The sequence below is a fragment of the Protopterus annectens genome, chromosome 10.part0 (genome assembly GCF_019279795.1).
Source record: "Protopterus annectens isolate FY-2018-M chromosome 10.part0, PAN1.0, whole genome shotgun sequence".
NCBI lineage: Eukaryota > Metazoa > Chordata > Ceratodontiformes > Protopteridae > Protopterus > Protopterus annectens.
The window spans coordinates 1,385,920,814-1,385,936,026 of NC_056744.1; the positions used below are offsets into that span (position 1 = coordinate 1,385,920,814).

The following is a 15,213-nucleotide window of genomic DNA, read 5'->3' on the forward strand; positions in this document are numbered from 1 at the left end:
CTAGAAGATTTAGGATTTTTGCTTGGAAATGTTTACATAGATATTTTTACACCCCATGTAGACGTCAGAGAATTTTTCCTCAGGTAAACAACAAATGTAGGTGTGACAGGGAAGAGGTAATTGGGAACATATTTTCTGGGAATGCAGTGGGTTGACAGACTATAAGGACCTCCGGGCAGGATGCACTGTTAGAGATGCTGAGTGGGCAGATTGGTGTGAAAAGGGAGATGATTTCTCTGAGCTATGACACAGAAATGGAATTGTCTAGACATGGTAAGGCCTTGCTGTGTCTAATTATAGTAGCTGCCAAAAAAGCAATTACTAGAAAATGGAAATCAAAATCTAAACCAGCTATATTACAAGTAGTGAATATAATGAGAGTTAAAACAACTGGGATTGATATCTTTAGTAAAGTGTAGGAGCAAACTACATAGGAAAAAATGGGAATTGTGGGAACAATACATACAGGGCAGGAATGGGGTTTAAAAGAAGGCAGGACTTAAATGAGCTATGTAATGTTTGACTGAAAATGATTGGGTAGATAAGTGATGCATAATGTTTGCAAATGGGTGTGTGTCAGTATGGTTAGTTATGTAAAATGCTTGCAAATAGGATTGTGTCGGTGTGGTTTGTTTTCATTTATATAAATGTATCATTACCTATAAGCAATGGCTTAATAAAGATGTTTGTCTAAAAAAAAAAAAAAAAAAAAAAAAACTGGGGGGGGCAGGAATTGAATACTTTATGTAACGTTGCTTAGGTTATATGACATATAGCATTATATGTGAAGTATAATGTTTGCAAACATGAACTTATTAATACAGTTTGATTAAACTTGCCTATGTCACAAGTGATAATTCAATAAAGTTTTTTTTTTTTTTTTTTTTTTTTTTAAAGAGCTGGTCCTAAAATTAATTTAGCTGTTACACAGGCACAGTGGACTACCTGGGCTAGAACAAGAGAAATTTCATGGATCATACAAGTTGCAAGACAACTGAGCCACAAGGTCATTTCTACCTTGCCATCCACCTTTACACATTATCTCTCGCTTTCCAAAGAGGGCCAGGCCAGTCATACCAGAGATAAATTTATGAATATGCCCCCAGTTTTCTGCTGAATACTTAACAAGGTATTCTGTTCCAGAGAAGGAAAAGGTACTGTGCAAAAAATCTCTAATTCCTCCTCATCTTAAGTAAATTTGGATATCTAATGTTTGGTAGACTATTTGATTAATGGAGATGTTAAGAGTTCCTAGACTGCTGGATCCCACATAGCCCTATAAGCAAGGCACAGATTGCCCTCAAGGAGTCTACATGAAACTAAGTACAAGGATAAACCTTACATTAGGGCTTTCATGGCACAAACCTCTGGGGTCTGATTGCCTGACATGCTTAGTAAGGTAACTCTCCAAAGGGAGTGCTGTGCTCAGTGAAAGGTCTAATTACAGGTAAGTACAAGGACTTCTTTTGATCTGGAAGAAATATCTTTTGCTACGAGCTATGCATAGTAAAATGATTTTCTAACCACTGTTGTAATGTGATGGTCACATGTGAGGGCGCTGAGGTCTCCCCCAAACCTTTTCATTTTGACGTGGTGCTATTTATGCCATAAGCTGGAGCTAGGGGATCCTTACCAAATGCTACAATGTTGCACTTTTTGGCATTGAGTTTGTGCTCATTTCTATTATACCACCTACTGAGAAGTGTAAGCTCCTTAGGAGTGCCTGTGCCTCAAGAGAGGAACTTGACAACTTCCAGCTTACAGTCATTCCCAAACAATGTTAACCAGAGATCCTCATTTGATAAATGGAGACTTGGGAAGTGCCAAAAAATAGAGATCCCATATATCTGTGAGGAACTCCACTGGTCACCTTTATGCTCTCTTAGTACACAAGTCCTGCTCCTAAGCCAACTGGCCATTTACCTAATCACATATGGGTTAATTTGGAGCTCCTTTCGCTCATTTATTTTATTTGCATGTGGTATAGTGTCGAATGCCTTTGCGAGTTCAAGGTACACAGTGTGAACAGCTGCTAGGGGTACTGCCTCATAAAATTTTGATATAAATAGTTAATTAGGTCAGTTATGATACATTCCATGGCTTTGGAAACCAGACTTGTTAGGCTGATAGGTCTGTAATTCCTAGGATCAGTGGTGGGGCCACCCTTGTGCAGTGACATGTAATAAATAAGTTGCCTGCCTTTTCTAACATAATATAGCCAAACTGGATAATAAGATATCTTCCAACTGTATCAGTTTCAAATAGAGCTGATAACATCTGAATGATAGTAAACATGAACCATGGATGATTAAGTTGCTTCCTCAGGGAAAAAAAAAAAAAAGACATTTAACTCTTACGAAGCCTGGCACATGCAGCAACACACCTTTACAATGCAACAGGTATATTATAAACTAATTGCTAAAAAGAAGTCTACATTTTTTTTTTTCAGATGGACTTCCTTGTACTTACTTCCTTGAAAAGCATGTGGTGTTTTCTTTTCTCTTAGAAAACCCGCCAGGTAAAAATACTAGGTCTATTTTACGTTTACGGGCTTTTTCCTTCATGGAAAAGAGCTATACAGATAAAAATGGAAAATGTTAAACAAAAATCAGTAACTCTCAAAGCAAAAGTGCAGATACTTATTAGACATGGCTTTAATTCTTTTCCACCATTAAATGTAATAAAGACAAGTCAATGTGTACAATAACAGAACAACAATGACCATTACTTAAAAACAGCAGTGGATAATTGTAGAGTAGATGATGCCCCCACAATGGTGCTGCTCACTATGGGTCTACACATGATAATCGTTCAGATATTTACTCATTGTTTAACTGGGTTAATACCACTGAGTATAACAGAAAATTTCTTAGCATACGACTTACACGAGGTTCGCTGTCTGGCTTCATCCTTTCCACCAACTTGACAATGTTTATGGAAGATACTGCACTCATCGGATAAGCCCTCAACATATTGTCATGCACAAGATCATTTTTTAGTTACACAAATCTGTCTAGTCCTACAACCATCAGTTTGTCCAGAGCCAGAAGCAAACATTTCCTTACATATCAGTAAATAAGAATGAACAGAATATCACCTACACAGCTCATAAGCAATAAATAGATATACACCTGCCTGACTTACAGGAAATTATAACAGCCATTTACAGATCCTGGAAACTACAGACTAAGTCTCACTAGTCTCGTATACAAAGCGATGGAAAGAATGAGTAACGACACAGGAAACTGCCAGACACTAGATCAAACTCAGTCTGATTTCATCATGGGCAGGTCATGCCTACTATGGACTTCCTTGAGAAGGTCACCAAAGCAATTAATGAGGGCAAGACTATTCACACTGCCTACCACTACCTGGCCAAGGCATCTGACACAACACCCCACTTGGGCATTGATGACAAACACAAATGGTTTGGATATACACCCTTCTGTTTCACAGTGGATATCCAGCTGGCTCACAGACCTGACACAGGAAGTTAAAACTGGGGGTCCACCTCTACAAAGTTAAAGTAGGAGCACAGATGCTGAAGATGTTGACCATAGCAACTGGTGTCTGAAGATGAATTTTCAGCATTCTCTCATTTCCCATATTTGGTGGTATGACTGAGACAACAAAGTTGTTTCTGAGTGCAAATCCAGCACCATGTTCCCTGGTCTCTTTTGGAAGCTTCCCATTCCAGAAAAGAGTAAAGTCAATTTCCCTGAGACATCCTATGGGCAACAGTCTTGTTTCCTGGACAGCCACAATGTCCATCTTACATTCCACATGTCTAGCCTAAAGGCTGGTTTATTTTGTTACTTTTTTGTTTTTCCAGATGTATGGTTAACAATCCACCTGTTGGGGGTTTCCTACGGCCCACACACTCAGTGGAGCAAGTGGACCGTGGCACGGTAGCACCTATTTGGTTGGGACCTGCCTAACTTAAGGAGGGTAGTAGCTGCCCTATGAGATCAAAGGAGCTCTCCCATAATCAAAAGCAGCTCCTGCTGCCTCACTCTATGCCAAGGGAGTGCACTGGGTTATTACTGGTGACTGCTGCTTTTGTGTTATGTCACCACTCACAAAGTAAAGCTAGTGTGTCCTCTCCATGGCACAGGCCTTGGCAAGTGTATTTTCAGGAAACAGCTGATGCCCAGCAGCAGGTTCTCCCTCTCCACACTACTTATGTAATACAAGGGGAAAGATAAGGCCAGTACAACTTGGCATCAGTGTCATCGCAAGGGGTTGCCACAGTGAGGTACAGTACAACCTCAAACTGCCATAGGGGCTCCATCTCTGGATTTTTCCTCAGGGTTTACCCCTAAAGGCTTCACTATGACTAGGTATTGCTGCAAGGCAACGAAGATTTTAAATCAGAGTTCACATTCTCCTAAATGGGCTGCTTTCCCAGGCTAATGAGCTTCACCTGCCTGGAAGCAAGTGGTTGTAATGTACCAGTCACCCGCCCTCCCCCTTCTCCTGTCAGTCCAAATGGTTTTGCTGGGCTAGGAAACTAAGCCACATGAAGGCCAGGAGCTGGACTTGGGCTGTCATAGGCTATTAGAGACGAATACCAAGGGAACATTTTATTAATAGTGGAAGTTTATCCCCACTACTGCATCCATGGCTAGGACAACCTTTGAAACCATGTTCTATGATGAACTTAGTGCTGCCATCAGTGAGGTCCCTTCCCTTGAAGCTCTGCTTATTCTTGGCGACATTAATGCCACAGTTGGCAGTGACCATCACAGCTGGCCATTGTGTCTGGGACAGTTTGGAACAGAAAAGATGAATGAAAATGGTCAGTGTCTCCTTGAACTTTGTTCCCAATATGACCTCTGCATAACCAATACCTTCTTCAATGTCAAGCCCCACCACAAAGTTTCATGGCGGCTCCCAAGATTGAATCGTTGACCTTGTCCTCACCAAACGCAGCAGTTTAGGTAGTCTCAGGGTAGCATGCAGTTACCATAGCGTAGACTGTGATACTGACCACTTGCTCAAGTGTAGTAAGGTGAACATCCAGATGCAAAACTTCTTTCACTCTAAAAAGGAAGGGAGGTCATGCACTGACATAGGCATGACTCGTGACCCTTCAAGTGCTTGAACAAACCTGTGTACTTTTGAAGAGGCCTTGTCCTGCCTGGATGGCACCGACACTAGCAAGAGATGGGAAAACTATGGGATGCTATCTATAACACTAAAATATCTATCTTTGGGAAGTAGACAGTCAAGTGTGCTGACTGTTTTGAAGCCCACACTGAAGTGTTGACACCGCTGACTGAACAGACAGCACTGGCTGCATACAGGTCCTCCCCCAAAGAGGAGAACTTTCAGACACTCCGGTGTGCTCACAGTGAAGTGCAGCAGGTAGCCTGGCAGTGTACAAACAATTAATGGCTCCAACTTTGCTTCAAGACTCAGTAGGCCGCGGATAATAGTAACGTGCTAGGAACGTATAATGGGATCAAGCAAGCCATTGGTCCATCACTAAAGAAGACTGCTCCACGTAAGTCAGCCACAGGCAAAGTCCTGAAGGACAGAACCAAGCCGATGGAATGCTCAGTGGAACACTACTCACAGCTGTATGCCAGAGAAACCATATTTATGGAGAGCCCTGTATGCCATTGAGTCTCTGCCAACTATGACTGAACTTGTTGAGCCCACATTGGAGAAACTCAGCGATGCACTTAAAGCAATCTCTTCTGGAAAAGCCCCAGGGAAAGGTGATATTCCATTAGAAATCTTTAAATGTGCCAAAGGTACATTAATCTCAGAGCTGCATGCAATACTTTGCCAATGCTACAGAGAAGGTAGTGTACTGTAAGATATGAGGGATGCTAATACAGATACTATTTATAAAAAAAAGGATAACAAAAGTGATTGTAACAACTATCATGGCATGCCCCTTCACTGTACTGTGGGCAAGCTGTTTGCATGAGTTGTCCTAAAGCGTCTCCATGTTCCTGAGGACAGAGTTTATCCAGAGTCTCAGTGTGGGTTCAGAGCAGATCTACTATATGCTGTTTTCTCCGTTAGGCAATTACAAGAAAAGTGCAGGGTGCAGAACAAACCTCTGTATATGCCTTTATTGATCTGACCAAGGCATTCAACTTCATTAGTAAGAAAGGTATGTTTGCAATTCTGGCAGGAAAGGACCTTTTGCAATAGTCTGCCCACCAAACACTGCGCAGCATTATCAGGGCCTTCCATGAACGCATGAAGGAGACCCATCATGTATGATTGATAGACATTCAAACCTTTCGAGATTCTTAGTGGAATGAAGTAGGGGTGTGTACAGACTTCAACAATGTTTGATATCTTCTTTTCAGTTCTGCTGAAATTTGCTTTCAGAAGGTATCTTTCTATAAACCAAAACGGACAGCAATCTCTTCAAACTTTTGAGGCTTAGATCAAAGACCAGGGTGCTTAGGAAGTGTCTAAGGGACTTCCTGTTCACTGATGATGCAGCTATTGTGGCTCACATGCAGCCGGAACTTCAGTCATTCCTGATTTGCTTTGTGGATGCACGCATGGAATTTGGCCTCACAATCAGTTTAAAGAGGATCTAGGTGATGGGCCAAAATGTGGGAAATGAGCCATCAATCAGGGTGAGTGACTATGAGCTGGAGGTTGCCCAAGAGTTCATGTACCTAGGCTCTACAATTTCTGACAACTTGTTGCTTGCTGGCGAGATGAACAAGTGCTTTGGTAAAGCCACCACAATATTTTCCAGGATGATGACAGTGCAGGCTAATAATAAGCTCACTGTGCACACCAATGTGCAGGTTTACACAGCCTGTGTTTGTACAGGCTAATAATAAGCTCACTGTGCACACCAATGTGCAGGTTTACACAGCCTGTGTTTGTACAGGCTAATAATAAGCTCACTGTGCACACCAATGTGCAGGTTTACACAGCCTGTGTTTGTACAGGCTAATAATAAGCTCACTGTGCACACCAATGTGCAGGCTTACACAGCTTGTGCTTTGAGCACATTACTGTGCGTCAGAAAAACATGAACTCTGCGCTCAAAACAGGAGAAGTGTCTCAATTTATTCTACATGCACTGCATTAGGCGCATACTTGGCATCGCATGCCAGGACAAGATTCTCAACAGCACAGTGCTTGAGAGGACAGGCACTACCTCCAAGTTCACCATCCTGAAACAGAGATGCATGCACTGGTTGGGCAATGTCTAACACATGACAGAGGGCATAATACCACAAGACCTTTTTGGAAAGCTGCAGCCTTGAAAGATGACAAAAAAGGTGACCCAAATTGTGCTACAAGGACATATGCAAGCGTGACCTTAGCAGTCCCTCCATCAGCATGAACAACTGGTATTCTCTCACCTCAGACAAGTATGCCTGGAAAAGGGAAGAGAAAGAAGCCCTCACTATGTATGAAACCCCGTGCAAGGACAAAAGATAGATAAAGAACCCTCAGGAAGATCCATGCCTGGGATACCACACCGACATCTGCCTACTGCTGCTCAGAATTTGGAAAGAGCTGCCACTACTAGATTGGATTGCACAGCCACAGAAGACACTGCTCGAATCAGTCCAACAGAAATGCAAACTCATGAACCTTCTGGATCAAAGGACGCCTACTACCTCTAAAAAGAGGTCAGTCAGAAGTGAAGCCCCTCAGGGATTGGTCCTAGGACTACTATTTTATGGCAGTTACTTCTAAGAAGTCAAGGCCAACTTCAAGAGACACTGACTGACTAAATTTAGAGATGACTGCAAATTAGGAGCAGTCACAGAAGCCCCAACTGATACAAATGTTCTCCAGGAAGGGCTGACACAGACAAATAACTGGTGTCAGAGCCATGGATTAAAACTAAATGCTACAAAATGCATAACAGTATTCCTTTAGACGTCATCCATTCCTGATAACTATCATATTGACAACACACCCATAAGAGTTGACCCAGTAGACTTGGTGACACACAGACAGTAATTTCGCCTTTGACCATCAAAAGTCTACAGTAGTAAAGAAATCATTCTATGTTGTGCAACATATAAACAAAGGTGTGGTTTTCTAGGTCCAAGGAATTAACTGTTCCACTGTATTCAGCGTTCATCAGACCTATCAATGAGTACGATACCCTCTTTGGTATCTACCTAAACATGCACATCGAACAACTGGAACATCCAAAGAGGTTCCTCACTAAAAGAATACAGGGTGTAAGTAACATGTCCTATGCAGACCTCCTCAAGGCCATATCCCTATATTCTGTGTCCTACAGGCTTTTGCGGGGAGATTTAGGCCCAGCATACAAGGCACTGTCAGACCTCACTCTGATGGACCGCCTGCATATCCGCAAAACGAACAGTGCCAGAATTATCCGTTCTAAAGAAATAACCTTGCCTATGACTTAAACAGGACCTGCTGGACAGATGGGCATGTATCCCAGAGACTACCCCCTTCTCTGGAACAGGCTCCCCATCCATGTGAAGCAGAGTTCCACTGTAACCAAATTTTAGTATAACTTTCACAACTGGATGGGGAACAGGAAATTCATTCCTGGTTTGGCACCTATGACTAACGGACATGGTTAGCCTGTAAAAGGCTCAGCTCCCAGGCCCCTACTTGTAAAGGTTTCATCTCCCAAGCTCCTGCTTACACTTCTCAAGGATACCAGAACTTGTCAGAGATTTGAGTTACATAGCTAAGCTTAAAAAGGACCTTGCCATCCTTAGCCTAGTACATACCTATTAACCAACGAACCAAGGTCATCTGTGTGACGCCCCTGCACAAGACAATTAATATGTGATGTGGCTATCTCACCGCTGTTAACCAATTAATATCCGATATGGATATCCCACCACTGCCAACCAATTCATATGCCACGTCCATGCACTGTCCCAGTAATCAAGGAGCCTCAATCCTCACCACTGGCAACAGCAAGGGGGCGCACACATTAGACGCATGACAAGTACATAGTACAATAGCATCCATAACTGATCAATACTGTGCGTTTGTTAAACTGAGACCACAGTAGCCTACTGATACAAAGCTATCCTGTTTTTCCACCTGAGAAATGGTTAAGAAATGACTTACAGTTTCAGAGCAGTCCTTGGTCAATTCTGATTGTTTCTTAAACACAAACTTGTCTTTGCTTTGGCTCATTAGCAGCAGTACAATGAACTGCCTGCTTACACCCTTGTTCTCCCCTCCCCCTTCCCTGTTTATTACCTTAAGACAATCCCAAAGTTATTACCTATGGCAGGCACCATTTTTACAACTACAACCACCCTTGTCACTATCATATGTTCATTTATCAGTTAACTCTGTTACCGGATTGTTTCCAGCCCCCTCATAAGAGCAACTAACAGGGTCTCTACCCGCTTCGCTCCCCACCCTGCCCCCTATTCCCTCCTGCCCCCAGTGGTCCCACCTTTATTACACTCACAAACCCCTCCCATCTTTCCAGTAGCCAACCACAGCACTAACCCAACACTACCTCCTCCATCTTTTCCCACTACTATCACACCTCCTCAACTAACATGTACAAGCATACCTTACCTATGCTCACAGCATGCACTCTCCTTGCATATCTTACATCCTACCAAAGCTCCATCATTCCTCCACTCAACCACTACCACTGTACTACTACTTCTCACACCACCACTCACGTCTCACCCTCACTTCAGCTCCCCTCCCACCAACTCAAGAAACATCCCTATGCACCCCCCACATATTCTACCAACTATATTACTCAAGCGTAAAGCATCCATACAACTTTACACAGTAACCCTCCCACCATACCTATTACCCAAAGAGCACAATCATAAATTTTCCCTTATAAACAAACATATTCAAAAACTGAGAAAACTAATAACCTCATGCATATCTAATTTAGCCCTAAGTGGAGATATCCACCCCAACCCTGGCCCTACCATCTCCAACTACCATCTCCAACCCCAACCCTCATAATCAGACTAGAAACCACAACTTCTCCCATATTACAGCCAATAGAAAGCCAACTGACTTCCTTCTACTAAGCCTAAATATTAGAAGTATATACAACAAAGTCCATGAACTCCATGCCACCATAGACTTTTACTCCCCAGATATAGTCATCCTGACAGAAACCTGGCTAAAACCTCACATTACCAGTGAGCAAATGCTCCCCACAGGTTATGGCATACTAAGAGTAGACCAGCTAAACAAGAAAGGAGGCGGTGTAGCTAAAATATTTAAACAGCATCTAAACATCCAGATCTTAAAATCATCAGCTCCACAAATAGGCAATGAAGAAATAATATATACCAACCTCAAAATAAACCAAAACAGAACCATCAACATAACTGGATGCTACTTCCCACCTGGCCAAAACATCCCTCCAATAGAAAACCTCCTCAGCTGGTCTACCCACCATCTTCCCCAAGAAACTATCATCTTAGGTGATTTCAATATTGACTGGCAATCCTGTTCTGGCAACCATCCAACCCCATCATGTAAACCTTCATGGCTTCACCCAACTAGTCCAGTCGCCAACTAGGATAAATAAAAACTCCAGCAAGCACACTACCCTGGACTGGATACTAGTCAGTAAGAGCCCCCAGTCATATATAACAGGCTGCTTGTCACACAGCCTCAGTGATCACTCCCCAACATTCCTACTCAAAAAAAAATACCTATACCAAGCTAAACCTGTCATCTACCGTCAAATACGTAAAAAAACTAAACTTTAACCCACAAACATTCATCTCATCCCTCAAAGAATGTAACTGGCATCCTCTAAAGTACCTCAGCCTTGATGACGCAGTTGAATTTTTTAATACTACCTTCCTGACCATCCTTAATTACCATGCCCCCATAAGACTTTCCAGAATCAAAGCACAATCCTCCCCATGGCTACAGAAAACCACTAAGTCAGAAATGAAAAACAGGGATAAAGCCTGGGAGCACTGGCACAAAACCAAAACCCCCTCAACTAGACAGAAATTCCTAGAACTACGCAAGAGAGTCAAAAAGCTAATAAAACATGACAAATTCCAATACAACCAGTCTGCCCTAGACTCCTCTCAATACAGCCCCAAACAATTCTGGTCCTCCATAAACTCCATCCTCCACCCAGGTAAAGTTAGTACCCCTCCTCCTAACATCCCTCACTCCTCAGAAAATATTGCTACCTCATTCAACACACACTTCACACAAACCATACTATCACTAGCTAAACAACACAACCCCCTCCCCTCCAACCCACACCTTCAACTAGTAATCTCCCCACTGCCTTCTTTTTTTTCTCCTGTACCTACCTCCAACATAAAAAAACTCTTAACTAAACCAAGCCCACCAGATTAGCAGCAGACAGCCTTCCAAGTGAATACCTACAAATCGCAGCTGATGCTCTGGCCTACCCAGTATCCATCTTGATTAACCAATCTCTGTCAGAAAGTTACGTTCCCATACTGTGGAAAGTATCACATACAATTCCCCTCCACAAAGGTGGACCCTTCACAGAACTAACCAATTACCACCCCATAGCTATTCTCTCTCCACTCTCCTAAATACTAGAGAGATGCATACACTCTCAGGTCTCAGACTACCTCCTTATTAACAACCTCCTTTCCAATACTCAGCATGGTTTCTGACCAAACCATAGCACCACCACTGCCTTACTCTCCTTTACTAACACTATCCTTCAGCATAAAAACAATGGCTATCTCTCCTCTGCTGCTTTCCTAGACCTATCTAAAGCATTTGACATGGTCCCACACAAACAACTTATCTCTGTCCTCAATAACCTATCCTTCTCACAATCGGTCACCAACTGGTTTCAGTTACCTGTCTGACTGCCAACAACCCGTTTTATGGCAGAAAGACATATCTCCCCAACTACCTGTCTCCATAGGGGTTCCCCAAAGGATCCATCCTTGGACCCCTACTCTTCTCTGTTTTCGCCAATAATCTAGCCTTTGCCACCAAACATGGCACACTCATACAATATGCAGATGACTCAACCATCATCTGCTCAGCCCAGTCCCTACCCAAACTGCAAAAAGTCACACAGGAAGCCTTTTCCTCTGTTGAAACTTGGTTATCCGATGCCCAATTAATACTCAACCCAAACAAAACTAAAGTACTCCTCTTCCAACCCACTAAACATACTCAGAACAACTCTCACTTTATCACAGCAAAAGACAACACCACTATATACCCAACTGAACACACCAAATTGCTAGGAGTGGAAATAGACAATAAACTAAAATTTGACATTCACATATCCTTGACCATAAAAAAAGTTCACAATAAACTAGGAGCGCTACACAGTAATAAGCAACTTCTCACCAAAGCAGCAAAGATTGCAATAGCAAATTCCCACCTTATCGCCACCCTACTTTATGCCTGTCCAATATATACCAACCTATGGCAATGCGATTTAAACAAGCTAGAGACCTGCTACAACAAAATCGCCAAATTCGCTACAAGGGCATCCTACCGTAGTCACCACTGTCTCTCACTTGCTGAACTGGGCTGGCTTGAACTCCCTCACCTCCTTCAAATGGTATCAACTCTCACTTGCCCACAAACTAGTAAATCGTCCACTAAATGTCCCATCCCTCCAGAATCTACTCCAACCCTATCGCACCACCAGACCACTAACATCCAGCAACAAAAATCACTTGCAGATCACTAAAGCCAATAACTCTGCTGGTGAAGCACTATTCTCTTGCACCATAGCCAAATTATGGAACTCCCTCCCACCCACAATTACCGCCATACCATCATGCACCCACTTCAAAACTTTACTAAAAGCGCACCTAAAACATGCTGGCTATGCCCTTGCAACTCCCACTCTAATATCACCCTCCCCATCCAACCACTACCTTTCTTTCCACTCCACTAACTACCTTGATTATAGCAAGCTCGGATGTTCATAAGCCAGTACTTATTATACAGCAGGAACTTCTTCTTGAAACATTTGTTAATGTCTGTTATGTACTTCACAGATAAAGATTCTAGTTGTCTACTGATGTACTATGTTCTTCATCTGTAAATATGTTGTAAATAATTGCTATGTAAATTGTTAATGTCTATGTAATCCAATGTAACTACTGTCTGTTTATTTTAACTGTGGAGCTTTTCTCCCCGGGCATCCACTGAAAATGGACCTACGCCCAGTCGGACACTCCCGGTCAACAAATATAAATAACTAAATAAAAGTACATACACAGTCAAGTACAATTTCCCTTAAGAGCACACAGAGATCACAGTCAGTCTGCTGCTGGTTTCTCCCTCTTTCTCCAGATCCCCAATAACACTCCCCACTGGCATAGCTATAGGGTTAAGATATTCTCAGCTGAGGGGCGAAGCCAAGACATCCAGCACCCTCTCTTTCCAACCAGTGCTTTGTGTCCCTGCCCAAGTAGCTGACACACACACACACACAGACACACACACACACACACACACACACACACACACACACACACACACACACACACCTGGGGAAAGCTGGCACACGTTTACCAGCTATCCCCACTTCTGTCCAGACTATAAGGTAGTTTCCACTGCCACCAACCCCTACTTATCAGTTACTACATAAGGCCCTTACAAAGGGTGTTCAATCCTACTGTATAATGTTACTATTAATCCAAATGGTATTCCAACCAAGAGCAAGACCATTTAGGAGTGGCCTGTACAGTGTCACTAAATACATGTTTAACTCCTCTAACAGCTTAAATATGTCTCACAAATATCAGCCACGAATATATGTTTAAATATATTTAACAATAGTAAAAGAACAAGACAATACTCAGTCAAGCGACACAGTAGCTTAAGAGTTGGAAATCACAGGAAATATTTTAAAACACTGCAAGACAGTCTCAAATAAATACAGAAAACATCTAAACTAATCTTTACTATATTCCTACCTATATCTAAAAGAGATACTATGCCCTAAATCTTACTTACAGAGCAAAGCAAGTGCAGATGGTGATGATGAATGGAGGTTCTTCCTAGGTCCAAGACAAAATACAAAATGCACAGTCTCTCTCTGACAGATTTCCCAAACTAATATCAAACATTACTGCTGGGCCAGCTTGGATAACATCACTCTGTCACCTGAATTCAGTTCCCAGGCTAAACAGATACTAACAGAATTTAAAATATCTGTGTAAGAAATGTATATCTCTCAGATCTCTGCAGCTGCTCTGTGTGAGAAATATACATCTCTCAGATCTCTGCAGCTGCTAGGAAGTCATAAAGCAATAAAACACCTTTTACATTTGAAACTTAGTAATTATTTCTCTTTCAAGACAATATAAAAACGTCTAGCTCTAGACATTGTGTCTGCTACTGAACTGAAACTGAGAGATAACATATTTTGTTTATAGGCCAGACATAAAGTAACTTAACCTCAAGTTCAACTATTCTTTAAGTTTTGCAAGTTAATCTTCTATATTCCAACAGGGTGCACCTTGGATACATCTGAGCTCAGTACATAACACAGTTCTGTTTAAATCATATCAGTATTCACAAATGACATAGAATTATTTACAAAATTCCAGATAGCTGGGCTGGCAATATTTCCCTATATCACAATCTGGATGGGCCACTACCAAGAAAGAATAGAAGAACAGTATTCCTGATGCAAAACAGAAGGACCCTCTCAACTAATATGCTTAAGAATGCAACGGATAGGTAAAGCACAGTAATTCCAAGAATGTGCATGGTTTCTTTGAATCCCAAGTCATAACAACCAAACAGAAGGAGTCAAAAAAGAGCACAACAATGCAGGTTCAGAAGGATGAATCTTTAAGCACACTAACAGTAAAGAAGCCCTACTCTTGCAGGCATACTCAAGACTAAGTCTAGTGGTGAACACCTGAAAAGTGAACCTAAGCATTTCATAATATTTGTACACTACTTTGCACACATATTTAGGTTAACTCTCCTAATGAATCTGACGTATTCTAATGTTTCCAAATAATCATTGGACTACTGAAAACTACTTAACACGAACTGCTTGGATTAATGCTGCACTGCAAAAATAGATATATACATGTATGTATAAATGCAAGTTTGTATGCGAATACATCTATATAAAAACACATGCATAAACATAACATATATACATTTTATATAAACACATAAAAGGTATGTGTGTGTGTGTGTGTATATATATGGGTCTACTTCACATAATCGAACACCTAAATGTTCAACTTTCATATGGCCGAGACCATATGATCAAACATC

The 15,213-nt window shown here is 41.9% G+C and overlaps 1 protein-coding gene across 4 annotated transcripts in view; it reads right to left on the reverse strand.

The window, feature by feature from the left end:
• ZNHIT6 (zinc finger HIT-type containing 6) overlaps nt 1-15,213 on the reverse strand; it is a gene marked incomplete at its 5' end in the record, with an annotated part of 1,270,195 nt that overhangs the window by 1,224,031 nt on the left and 30,951 nt on the right. For all 4 annotated transcript variants that reach the window (XM_044086022.1, XM_044086023.1, XM_044086024.1 and 1 more), the window contains 1 exon segment: nt 2,470-2,573. In XM_044086022.1, the coding sequence (XP_043941957.1) occupies nt 2,470-2,573 (104 nt within the window).